General features: G+C 37.1%; 1 protein-coding gene across 4 annotated transcripts in view; it reads left to right on the top strand.

Moving 5' to 3' along the window:
• Positions 1–14,816, top strand: part of DIAPH2 (diaphanous related formin 2) — a 1,045,110-nt gene that overhangs the window by 226,352 nt on the left and 803,942 nt on the right. For all 4 annotated transcript variants that reach the window (XM_063431883.1, XM_063431882.1, XM_063431880.1 and 1 more), the window contains one exon: positions 11,494–11,633. In XM_063431883.1, coding sequence (XP_063287953.1) covers positions 11,494–11,633 — 140 coding nt within the window. The remainder of the gene's footprint in view (positions 1–11,493; positions 11,634–14,816) is intronic.

Here is a 14,816-nt window from a genome sequence, read left to right as displayed (position 1 = left end):
TGGACTCTGGTACAAAAAAATTCCCTGCCCCCCCCTTCCCCTCACATGTCTCAGCCCTTTCCACCTAACTTATTTTCTCACCGATATCCCCTTTATGCATCTCATTCCTTCCTAGGCCTTCCATGCATCTCATCCCCCCAGCTCGCTCCATGCATCTCATTTACCCCTCAGCCCCTCCTTGTGTTTCATTCCCAACTCCCCCCAGTACCCTCCATCTGTGTCATTCCCAACTCCACCCAGACCCTCCATGCGTCTCATTTCCCACTCAACCCCTCCTTGTGGGTTATTCCCAACGACCAGGACCCTCCATGTGTGTCATTCCCAACGACCCAGCATTTCCATTTGTGTCATCACCAACCCCCCAACTCCCCATGTATGTCATTCCCAACCCCCACAGCTTCTCCATGTGTGTTCCCCCCACACCCCAGCTCCTCCATATATAGTCACCCCAACCCCCCTTAGCCTCTCCACGTGAGTCACCCCAACCCCCCCTTAGCCCTTCCACCTGAGTCACCCCAAACACCACCAGCCTCTCTATGTGTCACCCCCTAGCCCCTCTGTGTCTTTCCCAGCACCCCCAGCCCCTCCATGTGTGTCACCCCAAACCCCACCAGCCACTCCATGTGTGTCACTCCCAAATCCCACCAGCCACTCCATGTGTGTCACTCCCAAATCCCACCAGCCACTCCATGTGTGTCACTCCCAAATCCCCCTCCCCAGCCCCTCTGTGTATCACCCCAAGCCTCACTCCCCATCCAATACATGCGTATCACCCGCAAATCCCCCTCCCCAGCCCTTCCATGTGACACCTACAACCCCCCCAGCCCCTCCATGTGTGTCACCCCCAAGTCCCCCAGCCCCTCTATGTGTGTCACCCCAAACCCCTATCTTCAGCCCTTCCATGTGTCACCCACAACCACCCTCTGTTCCTCCATGTTTGTCAACCCCAAGCCCCCTAGACCCTCCATGTGTCCCCACCAAAGCCCCCTACCTCAGCCCCTCCATGTTTGTCACCCACAAACACCCCAGACCCTCCATGTGTGTCACTCAACCCCAGCCCCTCTATATGTGTCACCACCAAATCCCCATCCCTAACCACTCCATGGTTGTCATCACCAACCCACCCCCCTCCTGTACCTGCTCACTGCCTGCCACAGTTCCCAGTCATACAGGAAGTGCTCCATCAGTGAGCTTTTCCTGTCAGACTGCTCGGCTATGCTACACGCAAGGCAGGAGGGAAGCAGCAAAGCACATTTCTCTTTCCTGCCGACAAGCAGGGTCCCCGGGCCGGTGCATCTGTGCACCAGTCCAGAGGGTGTGCAAGTGGCCCACAGTCACACTGCGACCATGGTAGATACACCACTGCTTGGGAGGTATGCCAAAGATTGTCAAAGATCATGCCCCTTATAAGAAAAAGTAGTTACTACTGCAATAACAGCTGAAGGTCCAAAATAGAAACCACTATAGTATTATTTGGACTCACTACAGATTAATTAGTATTAATTACCTTTTTGAAGACTCTGCTGCCATACAGTGTAGTAAATTCATAAATAGAGAGGGAGGGAATAGGGTATGAATTGGTTGTGTCCGTGGAGGAGAATATGTTGGGTGATTATTGAACATCTTAGGTAATATGACTGATTTGGGAGTGTGAGAGGAAGATGGTAGTGCGAGAACAGGAGCAGAAAAGTCTGTGCTGGTACACCAGAAGTTAAAACAGTTCATTTTAACAGTAGTGCAAAAACTGTACTAATTAATTGCAGTCCTGTTGGACTGTCAATTGATGTTGGTCAACTTCTCATCAAAAATATATGTGAAACATGAAAGATCCTGAACAAATGTAACTTTGTATGATGCACATACTGATTAAGAGCCTTTGATGATATTGGACATTACCTTGGCCATGACTTGAAAGGAATTGATGTCAGTGACACTATAGAAGCTGTAACCATGACATTGACAGTGAGGAAGGAAGAGCAGCAAGGTGGCTGTGGAAATAATTAGGCTCAATAAAGTGGTGAAAAAATATTTCAGAGGTGAAGATAGGGGTTTTAGGTCATCACTAAGCCTAAGTACATCTCTCCCTCTGTCAATATGTTCTCCCATTCATCTTCTAGACTAGTTTTATTGTGTACGACTTTCCAAACAAAGATTTGATCGATATTGAAGAAATCAAGAATAAAACTTCATTCTTGAATTTGAATTATATTATGATTGTTAGTATACTTCTAATTTAAATGTGTTTATGAAATCATTCTTGGCAGAGGAAACTATGCATAATGCATAGTGCTGTCTCATTTCTGATAAAAGCAAATGTAATTATTTTGATAGTTGTGACATTTCATCAACAATAGTCTTTAACATTTCACAAAGCAAGGCAGTTAACCCACTCTAGCCTTCAATTATTTATTATCTCTTCACAGAACTTCTAATTCATTGTAAAGATCATATTGTGGCTTTATTAATTGGCCATTTTCAGGTGGTGATACTAGATGAATATGCCAGGGATTCAGTCGTTGTTAGACATTTATTAAATAATAATATAATTTTGAACAAAGTGAAATTCCTAATACTCTTAACAGTAAAAGAGATTATGGTCCTCTATGTATAACAATGGCATGCTATATCATCCTGGTGTAAAGGGATACATTGATGCCCTAATATGTAAATTGGGTCAATTAGCTCTCTTTTATGAATGCAAAACATGATGAATGATGGGACATAAAAGAAGCATAGAAAGATGCCGGTAGATGCAAGGCGTGAGATCATCGGAATGTGTCTATTCTAGTAGTCATTTTATTTATTGCTCCTACTTATAGGTGCACCATATGAACAGCTTATAGACATAATTAAGATGTGACCCACCTGCCTTTCCAGCTCTCTCCTATCAATTGGTGTATTTATTTGTCCTCCCTCATCCTTTACACTCTCTAATCTTTCAACACCTAACCAGCTTGGTTTACTAATAATCATCTTATTCTTCTCCATGTTTACCTTTCCTTGTTACTTGTTTTCCAATTTCTTACCCTTGACTTCATAATTGCCATCTACTACCAGAGAAGGGTACAACCTAGAACTTCTACAACCTGGAAGTTCTTGGGTAGAGTATATGGTCTCAATCCCTGGTAGGTACATATGACTTGGTGCTCCCATGAGTCTTGTGTCAATGTGCCATGTAGGCAATGATATTCAGCAGCAATGCTTGGAATTGTGAGAAAGCATAAAATCAGGAGAGCATTGAGAGTGTTCTGTAACTACTATTAGAGGTAGATAAGATGTACTTCACTACAATAATGGCTGTGCGTCAATATTATTAAATATTTTGATCTCCCCACCAGCTCATAGCTCATGTTGCCCTTTGAGATGCTCCAAGTACATGCCTCATTAGCTGAAAAGAATCACTGTGTAAAATAATAAACCTATCTTACTCTAGTGGTTCTGGTGCACCAAATCTATGATTATTGCCCACTTTCTTTATAAAATCTTTTGGTGTTTTTTTTTTATATAGAGAAAATAAGTAGAACAGAAAATGAGTAATGTCTCCACAATAGGCAGATGGGTCACACTTTTGGTACAGTCAAATCATTGGAACTTACATACATAAGGTGGAGCTTCTTGTACAAGTTGTTCAAATATGTATCTGTAATAATATAAATACAAAACACAAATAGTGCAATATTGCAGAAATAGAAATGATCTATAAAGAGACGTATATGATGTCACTCACAAGTCAGGAGTCATAAACCACATATGACTCGGATGGTAAGCGCTTGTGGACTCTTTAAGGATGTCCAATCCTTTCTTGTGTTGACTTTGCTGGAAACCTGGTTCCTTTTGTTTTATGGAGTGGTGATGGTTGTTCAATATCCCCAGTATTTGGTATGTGTATATAGGATGCCACAGCAAAGTTTTCAAAAACAATTTGCTTTTATTGGTGATCCACAATAAATATACACTAAAAATGCAATGTTAAAAAACTTAATGCAAAAAACTTGATGCAAGTAAAATAAATATAAATACCGGATACAAATTTGTATCCGGTATTTATATTTATTTTACTTGCATCAAGTTTTTTGCATTAAGTTTTTTAACATTGCATTTTTAGTGTATATTTATTGTGGATCACCAATAAAAGCAAATTGTTTTTGAAAACTTTGCTGTGGCATCCTATATACACATACCAAATACTGGGGATATTGAACAACCATCACCACTCCATAAAACAAAAGGAACCAGGTTTCCAGCAAAGTCAACACAAGAAAGGATTGGACATCCTTAAAGAGTCCACAAGCGCTTACCATCCGAGTCATATGTGGTTTATGACTCCTGACTTGTGAGTGACATCATATACGTCTCTTTATAGATCATTTCTATTTCTGCAATATTGCACTATTTGTGTTTTGTATTTATATTATTACAGATACATATTTGAACAACTTGTACAAGAAGCTCCACCTTATGTATGTATGTTTTTTTGTATTTTGTAGAGGTGGTTTAGGGGATACCACTTAAGGTGTTTGAGCTTCACTTGAAATTCTGTAGACTCCATATTGTGCACTTATTTATTGAAATCATTGGAACTTAATACACATAATAATAAAGTGGTGGTCACATTACACTTGTCGTTCGCATGTGTACGTTATGCATAGGACCATCAGGAGGTACCACCCCTTGACACACTCGTGTCTCAAAATTATGAAATGGGTGATTGTTCCCTATTAGGTCTAAAAGGAGGACAGTTTCCAGGGACAGAGACAGAAAAGAAGAAGATATGAGGGAGGTAAGAGAGAGAGAGGTGAAAAAAAGGGAAATAAGGGGAAGCGAGGAGGGGGTTGGTGCTGTGTAATGAGTGAGGAAAGAAATGTGCGCTGGGGATGGGCCATTAATTGAGGCCAGTGGTTATGGTTGCTCCCCGGGTTGCTCCCAGGGTTTTGGGATTTTTGTTTTTTTACAAACATTATGGCCCTAGTAGGCATCCATAGACTGTCTTCTCTGCAGCCCCTTTGATCATGTAGAATGTACTTTTCCACATTATCTATATTAATTCTATCCAACCAGGAAGGTGATGAACACTAGGGTCAGTTTAGCTTTGAGTCTTATTGGCTATGGTGTAGAGTGTCATTTTATTGATCATTTAATCCTCTCCAAATTGTCACAATTTATCCTCTCACTAAACTACTGGAATTGTTTGAGCTGAATAATCTGAATTATCTTTGAACGCACCATGGGAATATAGCAATTTTTGGCTATATTTGCAGCCATCTAATTCTTAATGCTGTTTACAAGTGATTCCCTTTATTCTACATGTAGCTGTGGATATTCTATATTTAACTTATGCAGGTCCAGCAGTATATAGCTTAATAAGTATTTTCTGATTTATTATTTTTCTAAACTGAGACACAAAAATAATTACATCTTTCTTCAAAGAAAACGTGAATTGGAAGTTGTCTGTTGGGGGGAATCTAAAACATAATTTTGAATATTACTTGTATAGAAACCCACCTCCTCCCCCTACATCCATTCATTTCCTTGGAATGAGATAGTGCTTCATATTTAAATGTTCTATTGTAATTGCACGCCTTCTTTTTGATTGTATTCTTGCACTATAGAAAGTAATGGGATACCACAACATGTAATATTCATTTTACATTGACAGTCACTATGAAATCTTTATTGCATTGTCAATCATTGCCTCAGATGTTATTAATAAATGACATATATGCTTTGATAAGTTTAAGACTGGGTTCTGAAATACATGCAAATTGTCTGAATTATTCAGTACACAATATGCGAATTCCTAATGCATGTTTTATAAGAGAACTAAACCAGGTAAATAGGCACATTAATACTATTCTTCCCTGTTTCCCTATGCTTTTGTTTTTTTGATTTTTTGTTTTTGTTTTTACTAAAAAATGTCGTGGACGTAAGTACAATATTTTCTTAACCCTTTGAGTGTCATTATTGCAGAACCGGTTATGTAGAATTTCTAAGTATGTCAAACCTAGGTGATATTTTTAGTAAGAATTTTTAAAAGAGTCAAAGATTTGAGCAATGTTCCACCAATTGATTTAATAAAAAAATTAAAATATAAAACAATAAAAATATATTTTTAAAAAGTGTGTGTGTGTGTGTGTGTGTATTGTGTGTGTGTGTATATATATACAATTTGTTTTGCTTTTTATTTTGATGTGTCCATTCATATGTATTTGAGACAGCAGATCAGGAGTAGTTCTAGGGCAAGTCGGGTAATATATATTAATCACATGATTCTGGCTAGATTAAAGAGATTTGAACATCCTAGATATTGGAGTTGTCATTCAAGATATGATGTCTCTGTAACACATATTCATTTAATGTGCAAATACCGGCTTTAGTTCAGTTTCTATTTTTTTTTTTTTTTTTTTTGCAGAACGGTGGGATTCTTTATATAAACGCCATTTTAGAAAATGCAGTATGTGTGTGTTAGGATTTTGAGCTTTCGGGTATTTCAGTCGCATGTTTTCATAATGTAGCTATAGCTTGCAGGTCTGCTCACCCTAACTCAAGAAATCTTATTTTGGCACAATGTGGCTGACAGGTGTTGTAATCTGTATGTGGCAAGTACTTAAAATCTGGACGTTACCAGAAACCTGTGTAGGATTGTATACGTATACACAATGTCTGGTGAGAATGACACTATGACAAGGTTTTAACAACACACAGCAGAAACAGAACTCCCAAATCCGTTTCAGGGCACTGGGTGCCAGTTCTGAGTACTTGAACATAGATAGGGCTTGGCCAAATAGAGCGAGACCTAAGATAGAATTAGATTTATTACCGTATATACTCGTGTATAAGTCGATCTCATGTATAAGTCGAGTGCAGTTTTGTGACCAACAATTGTGAAATATGCTATGCCTCGTGGATAAGTCGAGGGTAAAACTTGGGGCTATGCAATTCTGTGATTTTTATAATTATATACACACACACTCATACAAACACACACTCTGCATTATATATACACACACTCATACAAATGCACACTCTGCATTATATACACACACACTCATACAAACACTCTGCATTATACACACACACTCATACAAACACTCTGCATTATACACACACACTCATACAAACACACACTCTGCATTATATACACACACACTCATACAAACACACACTCTGCATTACACACACACTCATACAAACAATCTGCATTATACACACACACTCATACAAACCTACACTCTGCATTATATACACACACGTATACAAACAAACACTCTGCATTATATACACACTCATACAAACAATCTGCATTATACACACACACTCATACAAACACACACTCTGCATTATATACACACACTCTGTGTGTGTGTATATAATGCAGAGTGTGTGTGTTTGTGTGAATGCAGAGTGTGTGTGTGTGTGTGTGTGTGTATATAATGCAGAGTGTGTGTTTGTATGAGTGTGTGTGTGTGTGTATATAATGCAGATTGTTTGTATGTGTGTGTGTGTAATGCAGAGTGTGTGTTTGTATAAGTGTGTGTGAACTGGGTGGGGGGAGGACATTTTTATTATTTTTTATTTTTTTATTTTAATATATATATATAAATATATATATATATATATATTTTTTTTTTAATATTAAAAAAATATTTTAATATTATTATTTTTTGATTTTTATTGTAATATATATATATATATATATATATATATAAAAAAATATATATATATATTTATTTTACTATTATTATTTTTTATTATTTACATTTTTTGTCCCCCCTCCCTGCTTGTTACCTGGTCAGGGAGGGGGTCTATATAATTCCCTGGTGGTCCAGTGGATGGGCTGTGCAGTGGGGGCCTGACAGGAAGCGTTTACTTACCTTTCCTGCAGCTCCGGTCAGCTCCCTTCTCCTCCGTTCTGGTCAGCTCCACTGTAAATCTCGTGGCTGCGGCTCTCACGAAATTTACAGTGGAGCTGAACAGCACGGAGGAGAAGGGAGCTGACCAGAGCTGCAGGAAAGGTAAGTAAACGCTTCCTGACAGCCCCCAACAGGACTGCAGGGCTTGTAATGAGCCCGGCAGTCCTGGTCTGTATTATGGCAATGTAAGTTGCCATAATAGAGACAGTGACTAGAGTATAAGTCGAGTGGAGGTTTTTCAGCATAAAAAATGTGCTGAAAAACTCGACTTATACTCGAGTATATACGGTAAGTATAGTTTTAAAATTCACTCTTTTTTACTAAATCCAGAGGTTTCTGCATGTAGGAATATATTCTTAGCGGTTAATCAATACATCTCATAGACATCTTTTCACCAGTCCTATGAAGAATTACATTAAACATGGAGGTGCATTACATTATTCATTACAATTCTCTGTTGAATTCATGAATGAACCTGATAAAAGTATATGTCATTTGCAGCTTCCTACATGTATTTATTTTTTTGTGGAGCATTGTATATCACAACCTATCTTGCTCTCAAGACCAATGTCATGGGTCTGATCTGCTCCTAGAGGAATAGAAAGGGTAATGAGTTTTGGTGGCTCAAAGATTCCTTATTCATTGTAGATGATTTTTTACCGTCTTCTTGTTCACGGATCATCGCATTTGATATAGAAGGATTTACTGTGTAAGACCTAGGAATTAGTAAGGTCTCCTGAGCTGGCTTTGTGTGACTACTGGAGGCAATAGTGTAAAGTTCTGATTAGTGCAGGAGGTTTAAGGAAGATCGGAGCTCTGAGATTTGTCCTTCAAGTTGTGACTTTTGGATAAAACTATTATAATCTGCTAAAGTGGTGATTGCTTTGTTATATACTGTAGCACATCCCCTCTTCATGCCCATCTTGCAATTTTTGTCATTTACTTTGAAACTCCTCAATTTCATTTAGAAAGACAGTGTTAGTTCACAGTTAGAATATTTTAAGAAAGAAAAGAAAAGGAATAGGCTGTCAATCTTATATTATGAAAAACACTCTAGTCCCAATGGGGTAGCCAGAAAACCGTTATCAGCTCAGTAGGAGTAAACAGCTGTTTTTAAGTGGGTTTCCTATTTTTATACCCTTATACAAGCTGCTCTTCAAAAATTTAATTTAGAGTAGTATGCACATGCTTTGCACGCTTGAGGGATATGTCAATGCTAAGTAGCATTTCTGAAACACTAAGGGGTTTGTTCACTAAACATTGAGTGTTAGAATTTGATATACAACATTTAGAAACCAGTCAAAACAGCAGAAAGAAGATTATTTTGGTCTAAATTTGCTAATTTAGATTTATATTCAAAAGACCACAATGACTAGCGACTAACTGCATTAGAGGCGGAAGAATAGTCCAAGCTTTTGTGATAGGACAAGGCTCACTAATTCCAAGAAAAAGGTCATATCGCATTTTATTGTCCTAATGTGTTTTGTACTCCACTTCCTGTAGACTGTAAGTTCGTTTGAGCAGGGTCCTCTTCAACCTATCGTTCCTGTAAGTTTTCTTGTAATTGCAGGCAGACAATGTAATAGAGCAGCAGGAAATGCTAGCAAAATGCTTGATTGTATAGGGAGAGGTATTAGCAGTAGAAAGAGGGAAGTGCTCATGCCATTGTACAGAACACTGGTGAGACCTCACTTGGAGTATTGTATGCAGTACTGGAGACCGTATCTTCAGAAGGATATTGATACTTTAGAGAGAGTTCAAAGAAGGGCTAATAAACTGGTTCATGGATTGCAGGATAAAACTTACAAGGAAAGGTTAAGGGAACTTAACATGTATAGCTTGGAGGAAAGACGAGACGGGGGATATGAGAGAAACATTTAACTACATAAAGGGAATCAACACAGTAAAGGAGGAGACTATATTTAAAAGTGGAAAAACTACCACAACAAGAGGACATAGTCTTAATTTAGAGGGGCAAAGGTTTAAAAATAATATCCAGAAGTATTACCTTACTAAGAGGGTAGTGGATGCATGGAATAGCCTTCCATCTGAAGTGGTAGAGGTTAACACAGTAAAGGAGTTTAAGCATGCGTGGGATATGCATAAGGCTATCCTAACTATAAGATAAGGCCAGGGACTAATGAAAGTATTTAAAAAAAATTGGGCAGACTAGATGGGCCGAATGGTTCTTATCTGCCGTCACATTCTATGTTTCTATAATATTATGTTTTCCTATAGCAGTCCACCCCTGCCCTTGTTCTTCAAGATCTGCAGAAACTGTAATCCACTACCATAAACATATATAAATATACATAATTCATATTATATATTGTTGATGTATATTGTTGACTTTGCAATCAAATCTCCTTGTCATTTGGCACTTTTTACTTTTTCTGTAATTAGACCTACCTTTGTTTAAACTTCAAGCTCATTTACGTAGGTCCATCACCATGGATGTTCCCTGTTAATGAGCTTGTTCTATAGCAGTCTCCATGCAGTCTCAATGTGTTTCTCCATTGTACGGTACTGTGGAATATGTTGGTTATTTCTTTTCAATAATGGCAATAAGAATACTAAAACAACTAATGCAATATATTCCAGTATATTCTTCTATCCATGAACAATATACATTTAATTATGTGTTAGTTACAGGACTCAAGAATTTGGTCTGACAGGCCTCACTATATGTGACACTACATCATGATATTTTATGCAGGATTGCATGAGGTTACTGTGATAGGAATGGAAATGTAATAGATTATGATACTGATCTAATGAGATGTGTCAAGGTGTGTAGTTCAGTTGTTTTTCATTTTTTTTTTTTATGTCTTTTAAAACCTACCAGGTCAGCAGTTTTAAATTATCTCCTAAGTAAACTACTTCTCATTAAAATAAATACATACACATAGATACTATTTCAGGGTAAATGCATATGGAGGCTTCACCCGATCAAATCGAAGGGCCACCTTTGACACCCAATACTCAAAATAAATAAACCTGTCATTTAAGAGTTTTAATATTTATGGAATTCATATTTGGTTAACCAATCAACTCTGCTGTCGAAACAGCTAAGATTTCATTAACACGGCTTAGGAGTTTTTAAGTATGACTTTTTATTTTCTGTGTTATTTTTATTTTAGCTCTCTTCTTTCTGAAGCAAGACGTCAGTACTGTTTATTTCCTCCCATTGGGGGGGAAGCTACAATTATCAACCAGAGAAAATTGCATAAATTCACCAGCTTAACCCCTTAAGGACACGTGACATGTGTGACATGTCATGATTCCCTTTTATTCCAGAAGTTTGGTCCTTAAGGGGTTAAACATCTTGGCCAGAGTTCTACCATCCCGCCAACAAAGAATGTCAAAGGACATGGTTCATAGGAGTATAAATGTTCTCAACGTTACATTTGAAATGGTCTTTCTGAATATATTTAAGAAATCCTGGTAGTCTATAGCTAGTCAAGTAGATCTTTATGACTGAGTTGCCAAGTTCAATCACATCAGTCTATATATGTAAAATGCTATTTTTTTCTGCTATGTCTTTCTGCCTAACCATTTATATTGTTTTGTTTTTTATTAACAGGGGGGTCTGAAAAATAGCAAACATGAGTGCACATTGTCTTCACAAGAATATGTCCATGAATTGCGTTCTGGAATTACGGATGAAAAACTCTTGAACTGTTTGGAGTCTTTAAGAGTATCCTTAACCAGTAACCCTGTCAGGTAGGTTATGTTTTCAGTTATGCACTGTGTGAAAAAACATTTGTTATTATAACTACACTTAGAGATTCCTTTCATTCTGAACTGCAATTTGTGCAAATTTGGGCAGAATTCCTGAATTCTGAGCTCAAACGTAGTCTAATCATGAACCAAAGAAAGTGCATAAAGGGCGGACATGTTCATCTTGATTTGTGATTCATATTGTGTATATATTGTGCAGTAGACTGATATGTCCATTTTCACACCCATTTGCTTTGTCTTACTTGTTTGTTAACTAAATTGGGCCGAACAAAACTGCTTTATGGCCAAATTTTGGCTGTCACAATTTTTAGTTTTTGGACACATTTTTTCCCGTTGTGCACAAGTCTAAGTATTATTATTTCCATTATTACATGTAGTAGTGTTTGTTTCGTTTCCAAGGATATACATAGAAAAAGAGACACTAAAGGAAAACTGTACAATCAATTAATGTGTCAATCAAGATGCTGCACACCTTGACCCTCTGTTTAGTAGTCAAAAAAGTCCATAATTCTTTGACACTTGTATTGTAAAATTTGAGTAATCAGAGCTAAAGTGTTAGAATTGTACAATGCAGCCTTATTTAGGCAATTCATGTTTAACCCCGTAAGGACACATGCCATGTGTGACATGTCATGATTCCCTTTTATTCCAGAAGTTTGGTCCTTAAGGGGTTAAATACCTGAATAAGAAATAAATGCTGCTTGCAATTTTCGATCCCATCTTTCACTAATAAATATTATATTCAAGCAAGTAAAATATTTGTGTATGACTCTACATGCTCTAATGTATCAACAATGAAGTACATAATCTACAGAAGACTCTGTTGCCCTTTTATCTAATGACAATACTCTTCTGAATATGAAGTAGGTAGATTTATGAAATCTTGCCTTAATGAGAGCTTTGAAGACACAGTATATTTCACAATAGATTTCTAAATTACAGAAGGTAGAGCCATTGCTTGGCTAAGGCTAGTTTATTTACAGATCACGCAGAGCCAATGGCATTATTATATTCTAAAGTATGGAAGAAAAAAATGCATGTTTCCTGTTTTTTGGCAACCAGAATTATTATTCATTCTATCTTGAGAATAAAATTGTCTCCTGCATTATACTCTTAACTAATGTTTAAGTAGAAGAGTATGAAGAAGAATACGATATATTTGAATTTGAACTATCATTGTTTGTAAGAGGCCCATTTGAATAAAAAGTCTTAGCTGCACCAGAAAAGAATGTTCTGAAGTCAGGCCACAACATGCCCATTCTAGACATATGCCAACTGCCAACAGCTGTGTAGATCAGTGGATATCATGCCAACATTCCATCGCCATCAACGGTCTCTGAGTGCAATGACTGAACTTTGGCAATGATGTGAAGATCATCAGATATTGCTACTGATGAGACATTCTTAGATTTTCTTAACAGAGACTGATTTAGTCTTATTTCCTAGCACACAATGAAAAATTTAATTAGATGAATCAATAAGACAGCCGGGGAGCTCTTTTATAAAGTAGCAAAGGAAAGAAGCATTTCATACCGAAAAACATATTTGTCTTGTCAATTTATGAAAGTTGTGGGTTTGAAAGAAAAATGTTTCAGTAAAATACAATTATGTTTATTACTTGAAAGATAATTCTGTTTGTCAAAAACAAAATATTATGGCTTAAAATATATATTTTCTTCTAATGGCGTTTTCTGTATGTATTGCCGCAAGAAAACTTCTGTAAATTTACTTCATAGCTTGTTATAAATAAAATAAGTCAATATTCTTACAGACATATCTGCCCATACTTACAAATCTCAATTCTGGGCATAGTGCTAAATGTGGTGCTATCTCTACATAATTTTGATTACTCCTTTGTCAGATTTGTTTTTGAATATTTTGCCCATGGCTCCCTCCTATTCATTAAATAAACAAAGAAAATAAAAAAAATAAAATGTGATCAAGTAATGCACACAACTGTTTTTGAACCCCGAAAACAGGGAGAGTTTTGGGGCAGGATACATTCTAACCAGCTGCAACTAAAAATATATTTATAAAATAATGGTTTGGGGAAAAAAGTTGTCTAATGATTGTTTACCTTAATAGCGCTTAATATTTTAACCAACAAAATTAATCAATATATCTCATATGATTGTGCTACTTGGATAGGCAGGGATTAAAATGTGCACTAAAAGATCACTTGGAAGAGTGTGTTAAAATAAGACATCACTGTGTATATTACTGTAAAGTTAATCAACAGCTAAAATAGTAATGGTAAAAGTCAATATAAACTCAGTGACCTCCATTGCAATTTGCTGCTATTAGGGTGTAAGTTGCACCTTTCCATAAAGAAGACATGCATATTTATATATTTATTTCAATATAAATTTCCTTTTAGGAATTACATGTGAAAAACACTGACAAAATAAATTTACATACTTGTAGATTATTTGTTTTGCATTTGCTGTACATGTCCCGATAATCTATTTCCTCTATAAAAAGAAAAATATTATTTTATTAATAGGTATACCTTTCTCCATGAGCATTGCTGGTCTGTATACAATATATTCAATTTGATCGTCAGTTGGCATAAAGTATAGTTTTGGGTTGGTATTTTATAACAATAATATTTTAATACTAATCAAGGTTTTATATTGGTTTCACAGCTTTTTGATTTATACAATTTTCCTGTAAACTGCCACAAGCTCATAATTATTCATATGCATTTATAAAACTGTGATGTTTAAGAGAATTAAAATTGTTGTTGGGCTGGAATCCTTGTGTATTACAATTAATATGTAAATTGGTCACGGATCAGAGTATACGAGAAGAGAATACCGTATTTATCGGCGTATAACACGCACTTTTTCTCCCTGAAAATAGGGAGAAAATCATGGGTGCGTGTTATACGCCGATATCCTACATTTACTTACCTGTCTTGAAGCGTGGGCCGGCTTCACAGCGCGCACCGCGGAACTGGAACTTAAATTTCAGGTTCCGGTTTCCAGGGGGACTGAAAGGAAGTGTGCACACTATTGTGTGCACACTTCCTTTCAGTCCCGCCGGTACTGGAACTTAAATTTCAGGTTCCGGTTTCCGGCGGGACTGAAAGGAAGTGTGCACACTATTGTGTGCACACTTCCTTTCAGTCCCGCAGGAAACCGGAACCTGAAATTTAAGTTCCAG

Source organism: Pelobates fuscus, chromosome 9, assembly GCF_036172605.1.
Source record: "Pelobates fuscus isolate aPelFus1 chromosome 9, aPelFus1.pri, whole genome shotgun sequence".
NCBI lineage: Eukaryota > Metazoa > Chordata > Amphibia > Anura > Pelobatidae > Pelobates > Pelobates fuscus.
Note: the sequence above shows the minus strand (reverse complement) of the source record. Positions and strands in the feature narration are given on the sequence as shown.